General features: G+C 41.4%; 1 protein-coding gene across 3 annotated transcripts in view; it reads left to right on the forward strand.

Annotated features, from left to right (window-relative positions):
• Dmac2l (distal membrane arm assembly complex 2 like) overlaps window positions 1-10,251 on the forward strand; it is a 28,775-nt gene extending 18,524 nt beyond the window's left edge. For all 3 annotated transcript variants that reach the window (XM_021179454.2, XM_021179455.1, XM_029484932.1), the window contains exons 2-5: window positions 3,239-3,349; window positions 6,490-6,698; window positions 7,241-7,412; window positions 9,324-10,251. In XM_021179454.2, coding sequence (XP_021035113.1) covers window positions 3,243-3,349; window positions 6,490-6,698; window positions 7,241-7,412; window positions 9,324-9,438 — 603 coding nt within the window. In that variant the 5' untranslated portion in view covers window positions 3,239-3,242 and the 3' untranslated portion in view covers window positions 9,439-10,251. The remainder of the gene's footprint in view (window positions 1-3,238; window positions 3,350-6,489; window positions 6,699-7,240; window positions 7,413-9,323) is intronic.
• The last annotated feature ends 1,858 nt before the right edge of the window (window positions 10,252-12,109 follow it).

The raw sequence follows: 12,109 nt of genomic DNA on the forward strand, positions 1-12,109 counted from the left end.
TGGATGGATGGATGGATGGGTGGATGGATGGATGGATGGATGGGTGTGGCATTTAAATGAAAGGTTGAGTAAGATTTTTCACAAATGAGGTCAGGGTAGAATGAATACAGGCACTAGCCTGAGTAGGGGATGAGAAAGCCCAGCTTTGTAAACAATTGGCTACACACAAGTTGTTCAAGATGGGTATAGGTGGAGAGAGCTTAACAAAACTCTGGAAAGGCCAAGGCTGTGGGATGTAGCAGAGGTGGAGAATTGTGGTGATGAGGGCAGCCTTGGAAGGAAGATGAAGATAAAGATGAAGACTCAGAGGTGCCGTCGGTTGAGTAGTAGAGTGTTTGCCTAATATACTCAGCCCTCTGCTCAGTTCCCAGCACTGCCAAAGAGGGAGGGGTTGGGGAAAGACAGGAGGAAAGGGGAAAGAAGAGAGGCCTGAGAAAGGTATTCCTGAGGTCTCATCCGTTGGTTCACTGCCCCAGCAACCCATGGCCTTGGCTTTAAAATGCTTCCCACTCCGGCATCGTTTAAACCCTCTCTCTCTTGTTCTACAATCATCCAGAGCCCTGACTGGTAGGAAAGAGTACTAGGTTCAAATGCAACCCTGACACACATTAGCTTAGAGACATTGCGCAAGGTCCTTTAGGCACATGCATTTATTAATGCCCCACCTTGTTCCAGAAAGGATTTAGAGTGTCAGCATGTTACTTAATATCAAGGCTTTAGTTTCCCCATCACTGAATGAGAGGTTTCGTGTAGCTGACCTGAGTGCCTTCCAGCTCTAACACTTTGTGACTCTGATTCCAATGATTCTCTTGGTCATCTTCCCTTAGGAGTCCTACCAACACTTCCTATTTAGAATTTGAAAAACAAAGGAAAAGAAACTGAGCCAATAGCGGTCTTGCTCTTGTGTTTGTGAGTGTGTGTGTGTGTGTGTGTGTGTGTGTGTGTGTGTGCCTGCCTCTGTCCATGTCCTTTGTGCTCACACACGTGTGCTTGTATGTGGAGGCCAGGGTCAGTATGGAGTGTCTTCTTCAGTCACTTTCTGTTGTGTAGTATTCACCAGAAAAGACTACTGGGACATGGGTTTAGGCCAATAGAAAGTCTTTATTAGCCAGCCGGTGATTACACTGGGTGTTTGGGATCCCAGTGTTACCCTGAGCCTTTCTCAGAGTGAAATTTTCAGCACAAAAACCATGCCCTGAGTTGGTGTGCTTCGAGTTAGCCAGAAGCAGAACTACAGAAGCCAGAAAACAAGGTTAGCACATTTAGAGACGTTCCCAGAACTAAGGACTTTGATGGATTAGGTCTTTGTTTTTCTTTTGGCAGGTGATACTGTTTACATGTTGAATTTTATGGCCTGAATGGTACTTCCATCAAGGAGTCAGTTTTGCTAAGGGGCCCTGTTACATTTCCACCTTATTTTTAGAGGGTCTCACACTGATCCTGGAGCTCACCAATTAGGGTAGACTGGCTGGCCAGCAAGGGCTCCTTCAGTCTCTACTCCCCCACTACTGCTGTTACAGGTGCATGCTGCCAAGTAGGCTTTTTACATGAAAGCCAGGGATCTGAACTCAGGTCTTCTTGTTTGTTGGCAAACACTTTACCCACTGACCCATCCTCTTGATACTGGCTTCTGATAATGACATCACCATTTCACCAGTGGGCCAGGACCAAAGCTTAGTCATCTTCAAGTCCTCTACTTCTTGTCTCTGTATGTCCCCTATTGAGTCATATGGAGTCTTAACTCTAATGTCATTCCATCCTTCTGTAAATAAGTCCTATCTTTGTAGCCCTTGTTGACTATTTCTGGGCCATTCTGTATTTACTTATTTGCCTATTTTGAAACAGACTGTAGCTATATTGTTTTCAGGCTAGCCTCAAATTCCTGTGCTCAATTGATTCTCCTGCCTCAGCCTCTGAAATAGCTAGGATCACAGGACCATGTCATCATACCTGACTTGAATTTTGGTTTTGATGTTGCTGTCTGGGTAAATTTCCTGGAGCACACAGCTTTAACAATGCTAGTACTCTATTCTGATATCCCAGTGACTCCCTGCTGTTTGCAGAATATAGTCCAGATATCCGGGCTGCAAGGCCTTCTGTGACCTGGCAGTAAGTGTCTGACTCTCCTTGTCATGACCACCATGTACAAACCAAACTGATGTATAGCATGCCTTAATCTCCTGCCTTGGCTTAAAAACCTAGCCTAACTGCCTGGGTTTTCTGTTGAGTCATCTCTGTCCTTATTTTAGGTCTTTCAAGGTATGTATTGAGTCTTGTCATTTATTTGAACTACTTGGTGACTTATCTTGAGCCACTCCTCCTTGGATTCACTTATAACTTCCTCAAAGACAGAGAGCGCATTCCATTTTTCTTGGAACTCTCAACCCTCACGGCTGGTCCACAGTGAGGAAGGTTGAAATGAGATAAATCTATGGAGACCTAATCAGAAATTATTTTCTCAGCTGCTCATGGCCAGCGATCATCTGAACAAATCATCTCCTTTCACAAAGGAGAAAATACAGGGTCAGCCAAGTGAAATTTCTCATTCAGCGGTGCATAGAGTTGTCTCCTTCGCTGGTGACCCACTTGTGTCTTTATCCTAAATAGATCTGCTTTTATCTCGCTGCTTGGATGGAAACACTAACTTTGTCCCACTGTTCCCTACAGGACTATAGTTTGTCATTTTTTTTTTTTTTAAAGAAAGTGCTTTTTTTTTTTTTTTTAAAGATTTATTTATTTTATTATATGTAAGTACACTGTAGCTGTCTTCAGACACTCCAGAAGAGGACGCCAGATCTCGTTACGGATGGTTGTTAGCCACCATGTGGTTGCTGGGATTTGAACTCGGGACTTTTGGAAGAGCAGTCGGGTGCTCTTACCCACTGAGCCATCTCACCAGCCCCATTTTATTTTTGAAATGTATATTGAAGTGGAGCTGCTTTGAGCAAATCAGTAATTATACAGAGAATATACACGAGTGGGCAACACTGCAGACAGGCAAGGTTCAAACAGTAAAGTTTGAGCTAAAGGGAACTTAGACAGCACCTAGTAACAACTTCTCATTTTGCAGCAAATAAGAAACAAACAAACAAAAAACCCCCAAGAGTGACAGACAAAAGTGACTGGTCAGTAGATCAGCTCTGTTGGCACTAGAGTCTTGACAGTGAAGCTGCGTAGGAAGTTACTAGGTACGTGGGACTCTGCTTGCTGGCTGATGAGAGTACTGTTTTGTGTCTAGATCAATGATGATGTTTGGAAAAATTTCGAGACAGCTCTGCAGCTTAAAGAAAATCCCATGGTCATGTGACTCCAGATACTTCTGGGAATGGTTGAATACAGTGTTTAATAAGTAAGTGATTCTAATTACATGAAGAAATGTGGAGATTTCTACAACTGGACAGGCTCTAAATTGCTCATTGGCTAGATAGTTATTTCTTGTGTTTCAAATGATTTTTTTTTTAATAATAAATATAGTATGATCCTTTTTTTTTTACAAATAATAAAACATACTTAAACAGAGAAATAGCTTACAAAAGAATAAGTTTGCTTATCTGAGTTATAGAATGTTAATTTTTTTCTTTTTTAAGATTTATTTGGGCTGGCAAGATGGCTCAGCAGTTAAGAGCACTGACTGCTCTTCCAAAGGTCCTGAATTCAAATCCCAACAACCATATGGTGGCTCACAACCACCTTTAATAAGATCTTTTTTTTTTTAATTTTATTTTAATTAGGTATTTTCTTCATTTACATTTCCAAATGTATGCTACCCCAAAAGTCCCCCATACCCCCCCCCTTTAATAAGATCTTTATGCCCTCTTCTGATGTGTCTGAAGACAGCTACAGTGTATTTATTTATAATAATAAATAAATCTTTGGACTGGAGTGAGTGGGGCCAGCCATTCCAGAGGGAGCAGAGGTTCAATTCAATTCCCAACAACCACATGAAGGCTCACAACCATCTGTACAGCTACAATGTACTCATATACATAAAAATAAATAAATAAATCTTTTTTAAAAAAGACTTGTTTATTTTTATGTATATGTGTGTGTTGCCTGCATGTATGGATATGTTGCATGTATGTACCTGGTGCCCACAGAGGTTGGAAGGGCATCAGAACCATCATGTGGTGCTGGAAACTGAACCCAATCCTCTACAAGAGCAATTAGTGCTCTTTTTTTTTTTTAAGATTTATTTATTATTATATCTAAGTACACTGTAGCTGTCTTCAGACACTCCAGAAGAGGGTGTCAGATCTCATGATGGGTGGTTGTGAGCCACCATGTGGTTGCTGGGACTTGAACTCCGGACCTTTGGAAGAGTAGTTGGGTGCTCTTACCCACTGAGCCATCTCACCAGCCCTCAAGTTTTCTAAAGTGAATATTTATTCTTTTTATACTCAACAGTGTATGCAACTTTAAAATGCCATATTCTCTAGCTCCTTGAGGAATGTTATCAGCCTTTTGAAAACTACTAGGAGAACTCTGGTGTTTAAACACCTAGTGTGCCCCATGTGGTGGCTCATGCCTTTAATCCCAGCACTTGAGAGGCAAAGGCAAAACAATTTCTCTGAGTTAAAAACAAGCCTGGTCGCTCTCTTGCCTTCTTGCCTTCTTGCCTTCTTGCTCTCACCCTGTCCTCTTGTCCCTTTCCCCACTCTCCCCATTCCCCTACCCCTTCTCTCTCCACGTGCTCATAGCCAGCCTCTCCTCCTCCTCTCCTGCCCTCCTCCTCCTCCTCTTCCCCCCCCCCCCCCCCCCCTTTCTCTGTCTCTACTACCCTCTCAACTTCCCTCCCCATGCCCTGAATAAACTCTATTCTAAAACCGGGCTGTGGTGGCACACACCATTAATCCCAGCACTTGGGAGGCAGAGGCAGAAAGATTTCTGAGTTCAAGGCCAGCCTGGTCTAGAGAGTGAGTTCCAGGACAGCCAGGGATATACAGAGAAACCCTGTCTCGAAAAACCAAAAAAAGAAAAACAAAACAACAACAAAAAAAAAAATAAAAGAAAAGAAAAACAAAACAAGCCTGGTCTACATAGTAAGTTCTAGAACAGCCAGGACTACATAGAGAAAATAAAATAAATAAAAATAAAAAGTGAAAACTTAGTATATGGCATAGTTGTAGAAGTATTAAAACAGGTATAACAGGGCTGGAGAGATGGCTCAGTGGGTAAGAGCACCCGACTGCTCTTCCAAAGGTCCAGAGTTCAAATCCCAGCAACCACATGGTGGCTCACAACCATCTGTAACAAGATCTGGCTCCCTCTTCTGGAGTGTCTGAAGACAGCTACAGTGTACTTACATATAATAAATAAATAAATCTTTAAAAAAAAAAAAACAGGTATAACAAACCCCTTCTTACTGCTAAATGTTGCCATTGTGACTACAAACTAGAGAAAAGGACATTTGCAAAAGTTGGTAAATAGCACAAGGAGACTAATTTGAAAGTGGGTTCAAAATTATTCCCTCTTTAATTGTTTGTTTGTTTGAGACAGTCCCCTCTATGTAGCTCTAGCTGTCCTGGAACTCACTCTGTAGACCAGGCTGGCCTCGAACTCATAGAGATCCAGCTGCCTCTGCCTCCCAAGTGCTGGGATTAAAGTGTGAGCCACCACACCTGGCTTCTCTTTAATAATTTTTTATCAGTAATGAAAATGGTTACCAGATAGTTACTGTATTGTGATAGGGGTCTCTGCTGTCAAGCTCTGTGACACATATGAGTGCTTGCCTCACAGGGAGGATCTGGGTTCAAGCCCCAGAACAGAGCCAATAAATACAATAAACTCCTGTCATGGCAGGTGTGAGAGCTTGAGTCTGCAATCTCACCACTGCAGAGGCAGGGGGAAAACATTAAGGCTAGCCCAGCTGGTACAGTAAGACCCTGCCTCCAAAACCTTAGTAATTATGGTTTTTTTTTTTTTTTTTGGTTTTTCGAGGCAGGGTTTCTCTGGTAGCCTCGGCTGTCCTGGAACTCACTTTGTAGACCAGGCTGGTCTCGAACTCAGAAATCCGCCTGCCTCTGCCTCCCGAGTGCTGGGATTAAAGGCGTGCACCACCACACCCGGCTATAATTATGTTTTTATTGATCTATCCTGTAAACTAAGGAAAAGAAAAAAATAGAAGAAAGAAAAAAGTGAACAGAAAGAGCTACAGTTCTTATTTTCATGGATACCATTGTTCAGTCATTTGAAATAAAAGATATTTCTGATCCTTATTTGTTTACCTACTGGTTTTGTTTGTGTTTCCCCCACACTTCCCCTACCCTGGATAGGTTTTCTCTGTGTAGCCCTGGGTGTCCTGGAACTCACTCTGTAGACCAGGCTGGCCTCGAACTCAGAGATCTACTACCCCCTGCTCCCTGCCCCCGAGTGCTAGGATCAAGGGCCTGCAGCACCACCACCCAGCACTGGTCTGTATTTAATGTTGGTGAACACAGCTAAGAAGCTGGTGACAATGGAAATGACCTGCTTCTTTTTTCTTGTCAACAGAGTAGATTATGAACGCCTCAGGGATGTTGGCCCTGACAGGGCAGCATCTGAGTGGCTACTTCGGTGTGGAGCCAAAGTACGCTACTGTGGCCACCAGAAGTGGCTACACGACTATAACACACTCCCAGGAAGCTCTATAGACAGATATAAGATTCAAGCAATTGATGCCACCGATTCTTGTATCATGGACATTGGCTTGGATCACATGGGTAAGTCCCTGTCATTTGTTTTTAGGGCATGTAGGTGGTTTGCGGTGCATGTTCCTTACAGTTGACTCACTGTGATGGCCAGGGCGTGTTTTTGTATTTTGCCCGTTTTAGGAAAATTAAGTTTGTTTATTCCTGGGTTTGATGTCTATCTTCAGAGTAAATAGAGATCACATACACCTTTTCCCCTCTCCCTCATGAGCTGCTTTCTGTGTTTTTTTTTTTTTTTTTACTTTAAATCCAAAGCCTGTTTGATTTTTGTCAGACTATCTTTGTCAAATGTGTGCCTTTGTGAACCCCTCAGTGACATAAAACTAATTCTATCCAGATGGCTTCTGCTTGGTTCTTCCATGCATGGGCATGTGACTTCAGTGGCCCCTCCATCAGCACAACCTGCGTAATGAATATGCTATGTGGTTAACAGGGTGAGCAGTCACTCCAGTTTTCATAGGACAGTCAAAGGCAGGATAGTCCTGTCCTAAGTGAACTGAGAACTGTTAGTCATGGGACAGTAGAAAGGACTCTTAACTATACTTTCTCCCCAGTGGGCCTAGAGCATGTTGAAAAAATAACACTATGCAAGTGTCATTATATTGAAGATAACTGTTTGCAGAGGCTTAGTCAACTTGAAAATTTACAAAAAAGCCTATTGGAACTGGAAATAATTGCCTGTGGGAATGTCACAGACAACGGCATCATTGCTCTGCGACATTTCAGGTAAGTGGTCCAAACCAACCCAAAAACTTGGTAAGATGAATATTCAGAATATATAACAGTTTAGAGATGATGACTACAGTTCTAAAAGTACACTTTAAAAATGATAACTTTACATTTTGTTATTATTTTATGTATATGAATGTCTTGCCTGCACGTATGGTGAGGTACCACGTGCATGCAGTGCCCTCAGAGGCCAAAAGAGACCATTGCATCCCCTAGAATTTGAGTTGGAGATGGCTGTGAACCACCATGTGGCTAGTCCTCCGGAAGGACAGGCTGAGCCCGGAGCCACTGAGCCATCTCCCAACTCAGCAGTTAGGAATGCTCACTATGCAGACGTGAGGAACGGAGTTTGTATCCCAGCACCCAAATAAAAGCCAGGCGTGGCCCCACTCAGTCTTGCAACTCCAGCACTGATGAGGGCAGGGACAGGAAGATTGCTGGGCTTCCTGGATACCAGTCTAGCTGAGAAACTTGAGTTCCAGGTCCAGCAGGGGACTTCTTCCCTCAGAACTAGGGGAAGACTGATAGCAGATGATAACCCGAACCTTCTCCAAGCCTCTGTGTGTACACATCTGTACACACACACACACACACACACACACCACATCTTACATATATACACACACAGTCCCCACAAAAGACCACATTTTTTCCTCTTTTCTTTTTTTGTAGCCTTGGCTGGCCTGGAACTTGCTATATAGACCAGGCTGGCTTAGAGTTCATAGAGATCTGCCTGCCTCTACCTCCGGAAATCTTGGGAGTGAAAGAGTGTACCATCATACCTGGCCTCATTTTCATCTGTAACACTTGACAATTGATTACCAGCCTAAGTATGATAATGGCTTTATTATATTAAAAGAGTAGTTTTTAAAAAATAACGCAACATATAGCACTTGGCACACTGCCTACTATAGTAAGCCCCCATAAAAGAAAGCTGTCATGTTTTCTCAGCTTTTAAAGCCTTGTGGTTTTGGCATCCGAGTGGCATTTGGTATATAGCAATTAGCATTTAATTATATAACTAGGTTGTCTTAAGGGGGAAAAAACACTTGAAAGCGTCACTTTTCTGTCTCTGGTGCCTAGAACACTGTTCAGTAATAATGCATTTCAAAAGTTCCATGGCTGTTTTGAGAAAGCTGATCTGTATCCCTTTTCACCACTAACCGCCCATGCCATGGCCTGGACTGAGCTGTCCTATGTAAAAGCAGAAGCAAACTCCTAGCACGATTGTTTCACTGTAAAGGTTCCATGGGCCAGGAGTGTAGGTCAGCGTACGATGCCTGCCTGGTGTGCAGCGCTCTGGCACAGTCGACAGCAGGGGAGGGGACATTACAGGGTTCTCAGTCCTACCGGATAATGACAAAAGCATAGAGGCAGTTTAGTTGAATCTTGTTTTCTTCATCCTAGCGTTCAGACTCTGGGACCGCTTGTGTATTTGATTTAATAGCAGTGGATCCATCGGAATCTCAGTACCACAGGGAGCTTGAGATGCTCAGAACACAGAAGCAAGAGTACTGACTCATCCTTCTCTTTACCCTAGCTGAGGCTTCAGGACTTCCTCTAACAGAAACCAGAATACCTTTAAGAACTCACCCTCGCCCTGGGGGTGCTGTTTGTTTGTTTGTTCTTTGTTTGTTTGCATTATTTCTAGTATTTTACATATAAAGAGATCTGTTTTGTATCTGTATGGAAATAAAACAAAACTAAAAAAAAATCAATGAAATAAGGAAAAATTATAATATTAAAGTCTCACATGAGTTTCATTTAATATGACCCTCAAGACTGTTGCTCTGAGAAGCCATTGTAAATATCTTCTGCATATTATTTTTTCTAAAATCATGTAAATTGAATTCATGTTTAAAGCCATAAGAGGGCACAGTGAAGTGACTGTTTCTTCTCTACTTGCAGGAACCTCAAGTATTTGTTCTTATGTGATCTTCCTGGAGTAAAAGATAAAGAATACCTTGCCCAAGTCTTAAAGACAGCACTGCCTTCTCTGGATCTAAAATTAAACCTGAAGTAAAATAAGTGTCTGGTTTCACTAGTAAGGATCATTTGAAATTGCTGATACTAGATAGCTACAAATATTACATAGTCACCAATAGAACTGTGAAAATGATTCAGAAATGGAGAATGGATGTCAGGAAGAGAATAACTCATCAAAAGTGACTCACTAAAGTTACTTAGTTAAAAGTGAGAAATTATGTACATTGAATCATTTTTTAAAAATACAACATAGCATTTTAATTCTAATGTATTTCTCATTGATATATATATATATGTTGGTGTAGTGTTCTTTAAACTGCAATGCAAATATTCTTCCTTACAATAATTTACACCATGTTGAAGCATGTTACTGTAAACCTACAGTTATGAAACTTGAAAGCTCAGGTGCTGATTCACTGCTGGAGTCCACTGTACAGAGCTGTCGTGGCGTTGAGAGCAGCGAGCTGGATGGCTTCCCAGGATTTGCATGCTTGCCCAAGCTCCTGCATTGCTGCATTCCTAGTCATACATACTTTTAAAAATACCTTTTCTCAGAAACAGGGTTGCTGGCTACTCTGTCCTACTTTAAAGCCGGGTCTGCTTCCTGCTGGTTAAAACAGAATGCAATACTTACCTACACCCAACTAGTTTTGCTGGTAAAACAAACAGAGGAAACAGGCTACCCTACTCCCCATCTGCTTCAAACAAGAATGTGTGTTTGTTAGATGCTAATTTTGCTATCTCTCAAATACCTTTGAATTCTACCTTCTATGAACTCAAGGCATATAAAAATATAAATACAAAATGAATTTTATATCTAGAAAACACTAATAAAGAATGCCATAAGTAAGTGAAGGCTAGTCTTTAATTTCTTGAAATAGCTGCAATCCCATCATTGTTAGTTGTGTGCTGTTTGGTGTGTAGGTTTCTGGATGTATATGTGGATGCCAGGTTGCTGAATCTAAATCTAACCAGGGATGGCCTCGGACAGTGCGGCATTCAGGCAGAAAAATGAATGTTAACTGTATTTAGAACTATGCTTAAAGAAAATCACTCTAATTCATGGGAAGTGCAAGTTACATCCAGCACAAATTAGAAAACAGTAATAAAAACAAAGACAAGGTAAAACATGGTAGACTGTCGTGTGTGATGTGTGGTGACTCCATGAGGCGGGGCAAGGTTTGTGGTTCCACTGAGGCTAAGCATATGTGTAAAAGAAAAGCCCTCCCATCTCGGGTTTGTCTCAGTACTGTGTGGCCCAACAGCAAACTCGTCAGGGTTCATCTGGACTGACTTTGCTAGTCTAATATAATATGTTCTGTGAACCTGCTGGATGAAACAGGCACTTACAGACATCCACTTCCATCAAATATATTTTTATTGATTTAAGGGGGAAGTGCAATTTTAATGATTCTCAGAAGTTAATATCCTTCCTTGTCATTTAAATCATGGCTATTTAAGAAGAATTGAATAATCCTGGAGCTGTTTGTTATTTAACCCACTGTCAGGTCTATGGTAGAAACTATATGAATTTAGGAAGAATTAATTTACCTTAGAGTAGCCAAGAATATTGAACAGATGATAGGATTTAGTAAACTACATAGCAGTAAGTGATGGCATGAAGTTAACACAGGAAGGAAACAAGAGTGCAGAGGAATCCATCTGAAGGTGCAGTAAAACGGAGCTTTGAAATCCATGCCTGAGAGAGAACTCCTGCGAGCCAGTAGCACATTGGCCAGAAGTGTTAGTGAGAAACTGACATGGGCTAACATTGCTCGTGTCCAGAGACAGGGGAGAAAAACTTCTATTAGGAGTAATCATCCAAAGCAAAGGAAATTTTAATTTTAAGTCTCACTGTTTAAAACTAAGACTGTGGGGCTGGAGAGATGGCTCAGCGGTTGAGAGCACTGTCTGCTCTTCTAGAGATCCTGAGTTCAATTCCCAGCAACCACATGATGGCTCACAACCATCTGAAATGGGATCTGATGCCCTCTTCTGGTGTGTCTGAAGACAGAAACAATGTGCTCACATATATAAAATAAATAAATCTTTTTAAAAAAAACTAAGAATGCTCAGTAATATTTCTTTAACCACTTTCTTATTGGTTGTTCTGTATTTGTTAGCATGTATATATATGTAGATACACACATATATATATATATATATATACATACGTATATACATACATACCTATATATGTACAAGGGTATAAATGTGTGCTCACAGACATATACACATGTAATAAGATACTTCAAGGAGAGAATGTCAATTAACTTATATGTTTCTTGATTGAACTTAATGTTCACAAGCAACCATGTCTATACCCAGATCATTGCATGAGTTTTGCTTAAACAGTCTTCAGTCTGAGCTGAAGACAGAAGGGATAATTACTTTCAGGCTGACAGGTCCACTCAGTCCATTCTGTGAGGCCTGTGGGTCTTGTTCTCTCCTGTCCTGATTTTATAGATAAAAGTGTATGTAAGACATATAAGTATCTCACTGGCTATAAAAGCATAAAAACTACTAAGTTTTAAGATAACCTAGATATCAATTTTGATATTTGGATCAACAGATAATTCTAAAAAATTCTCTTTTTTTTTTTTTTTTTTTTGAGACAGGGTTTCTCTGTATAGTCCTGGCTGTCCTGGAACTCACTTTGTAGACCAGGCTGGCCTCGAACTCAGAAATCTGCCTGCCTCTGCCTCCCG

Source organism: Mus caroli, chromosome 12, assembly GCF_900094665.2.
Source record: "Mus caroli chromosome 12, CAROLI_EIJ_v1.1, whole genome shotgun sequence".
In the NCBI taxonomy this organism is placed as follows: domain Eukaryota; kingdom Metazoa; phylum Chordata; class Mammalia; order Rodentia; family Muridae; genus Mus; species Mus caroli.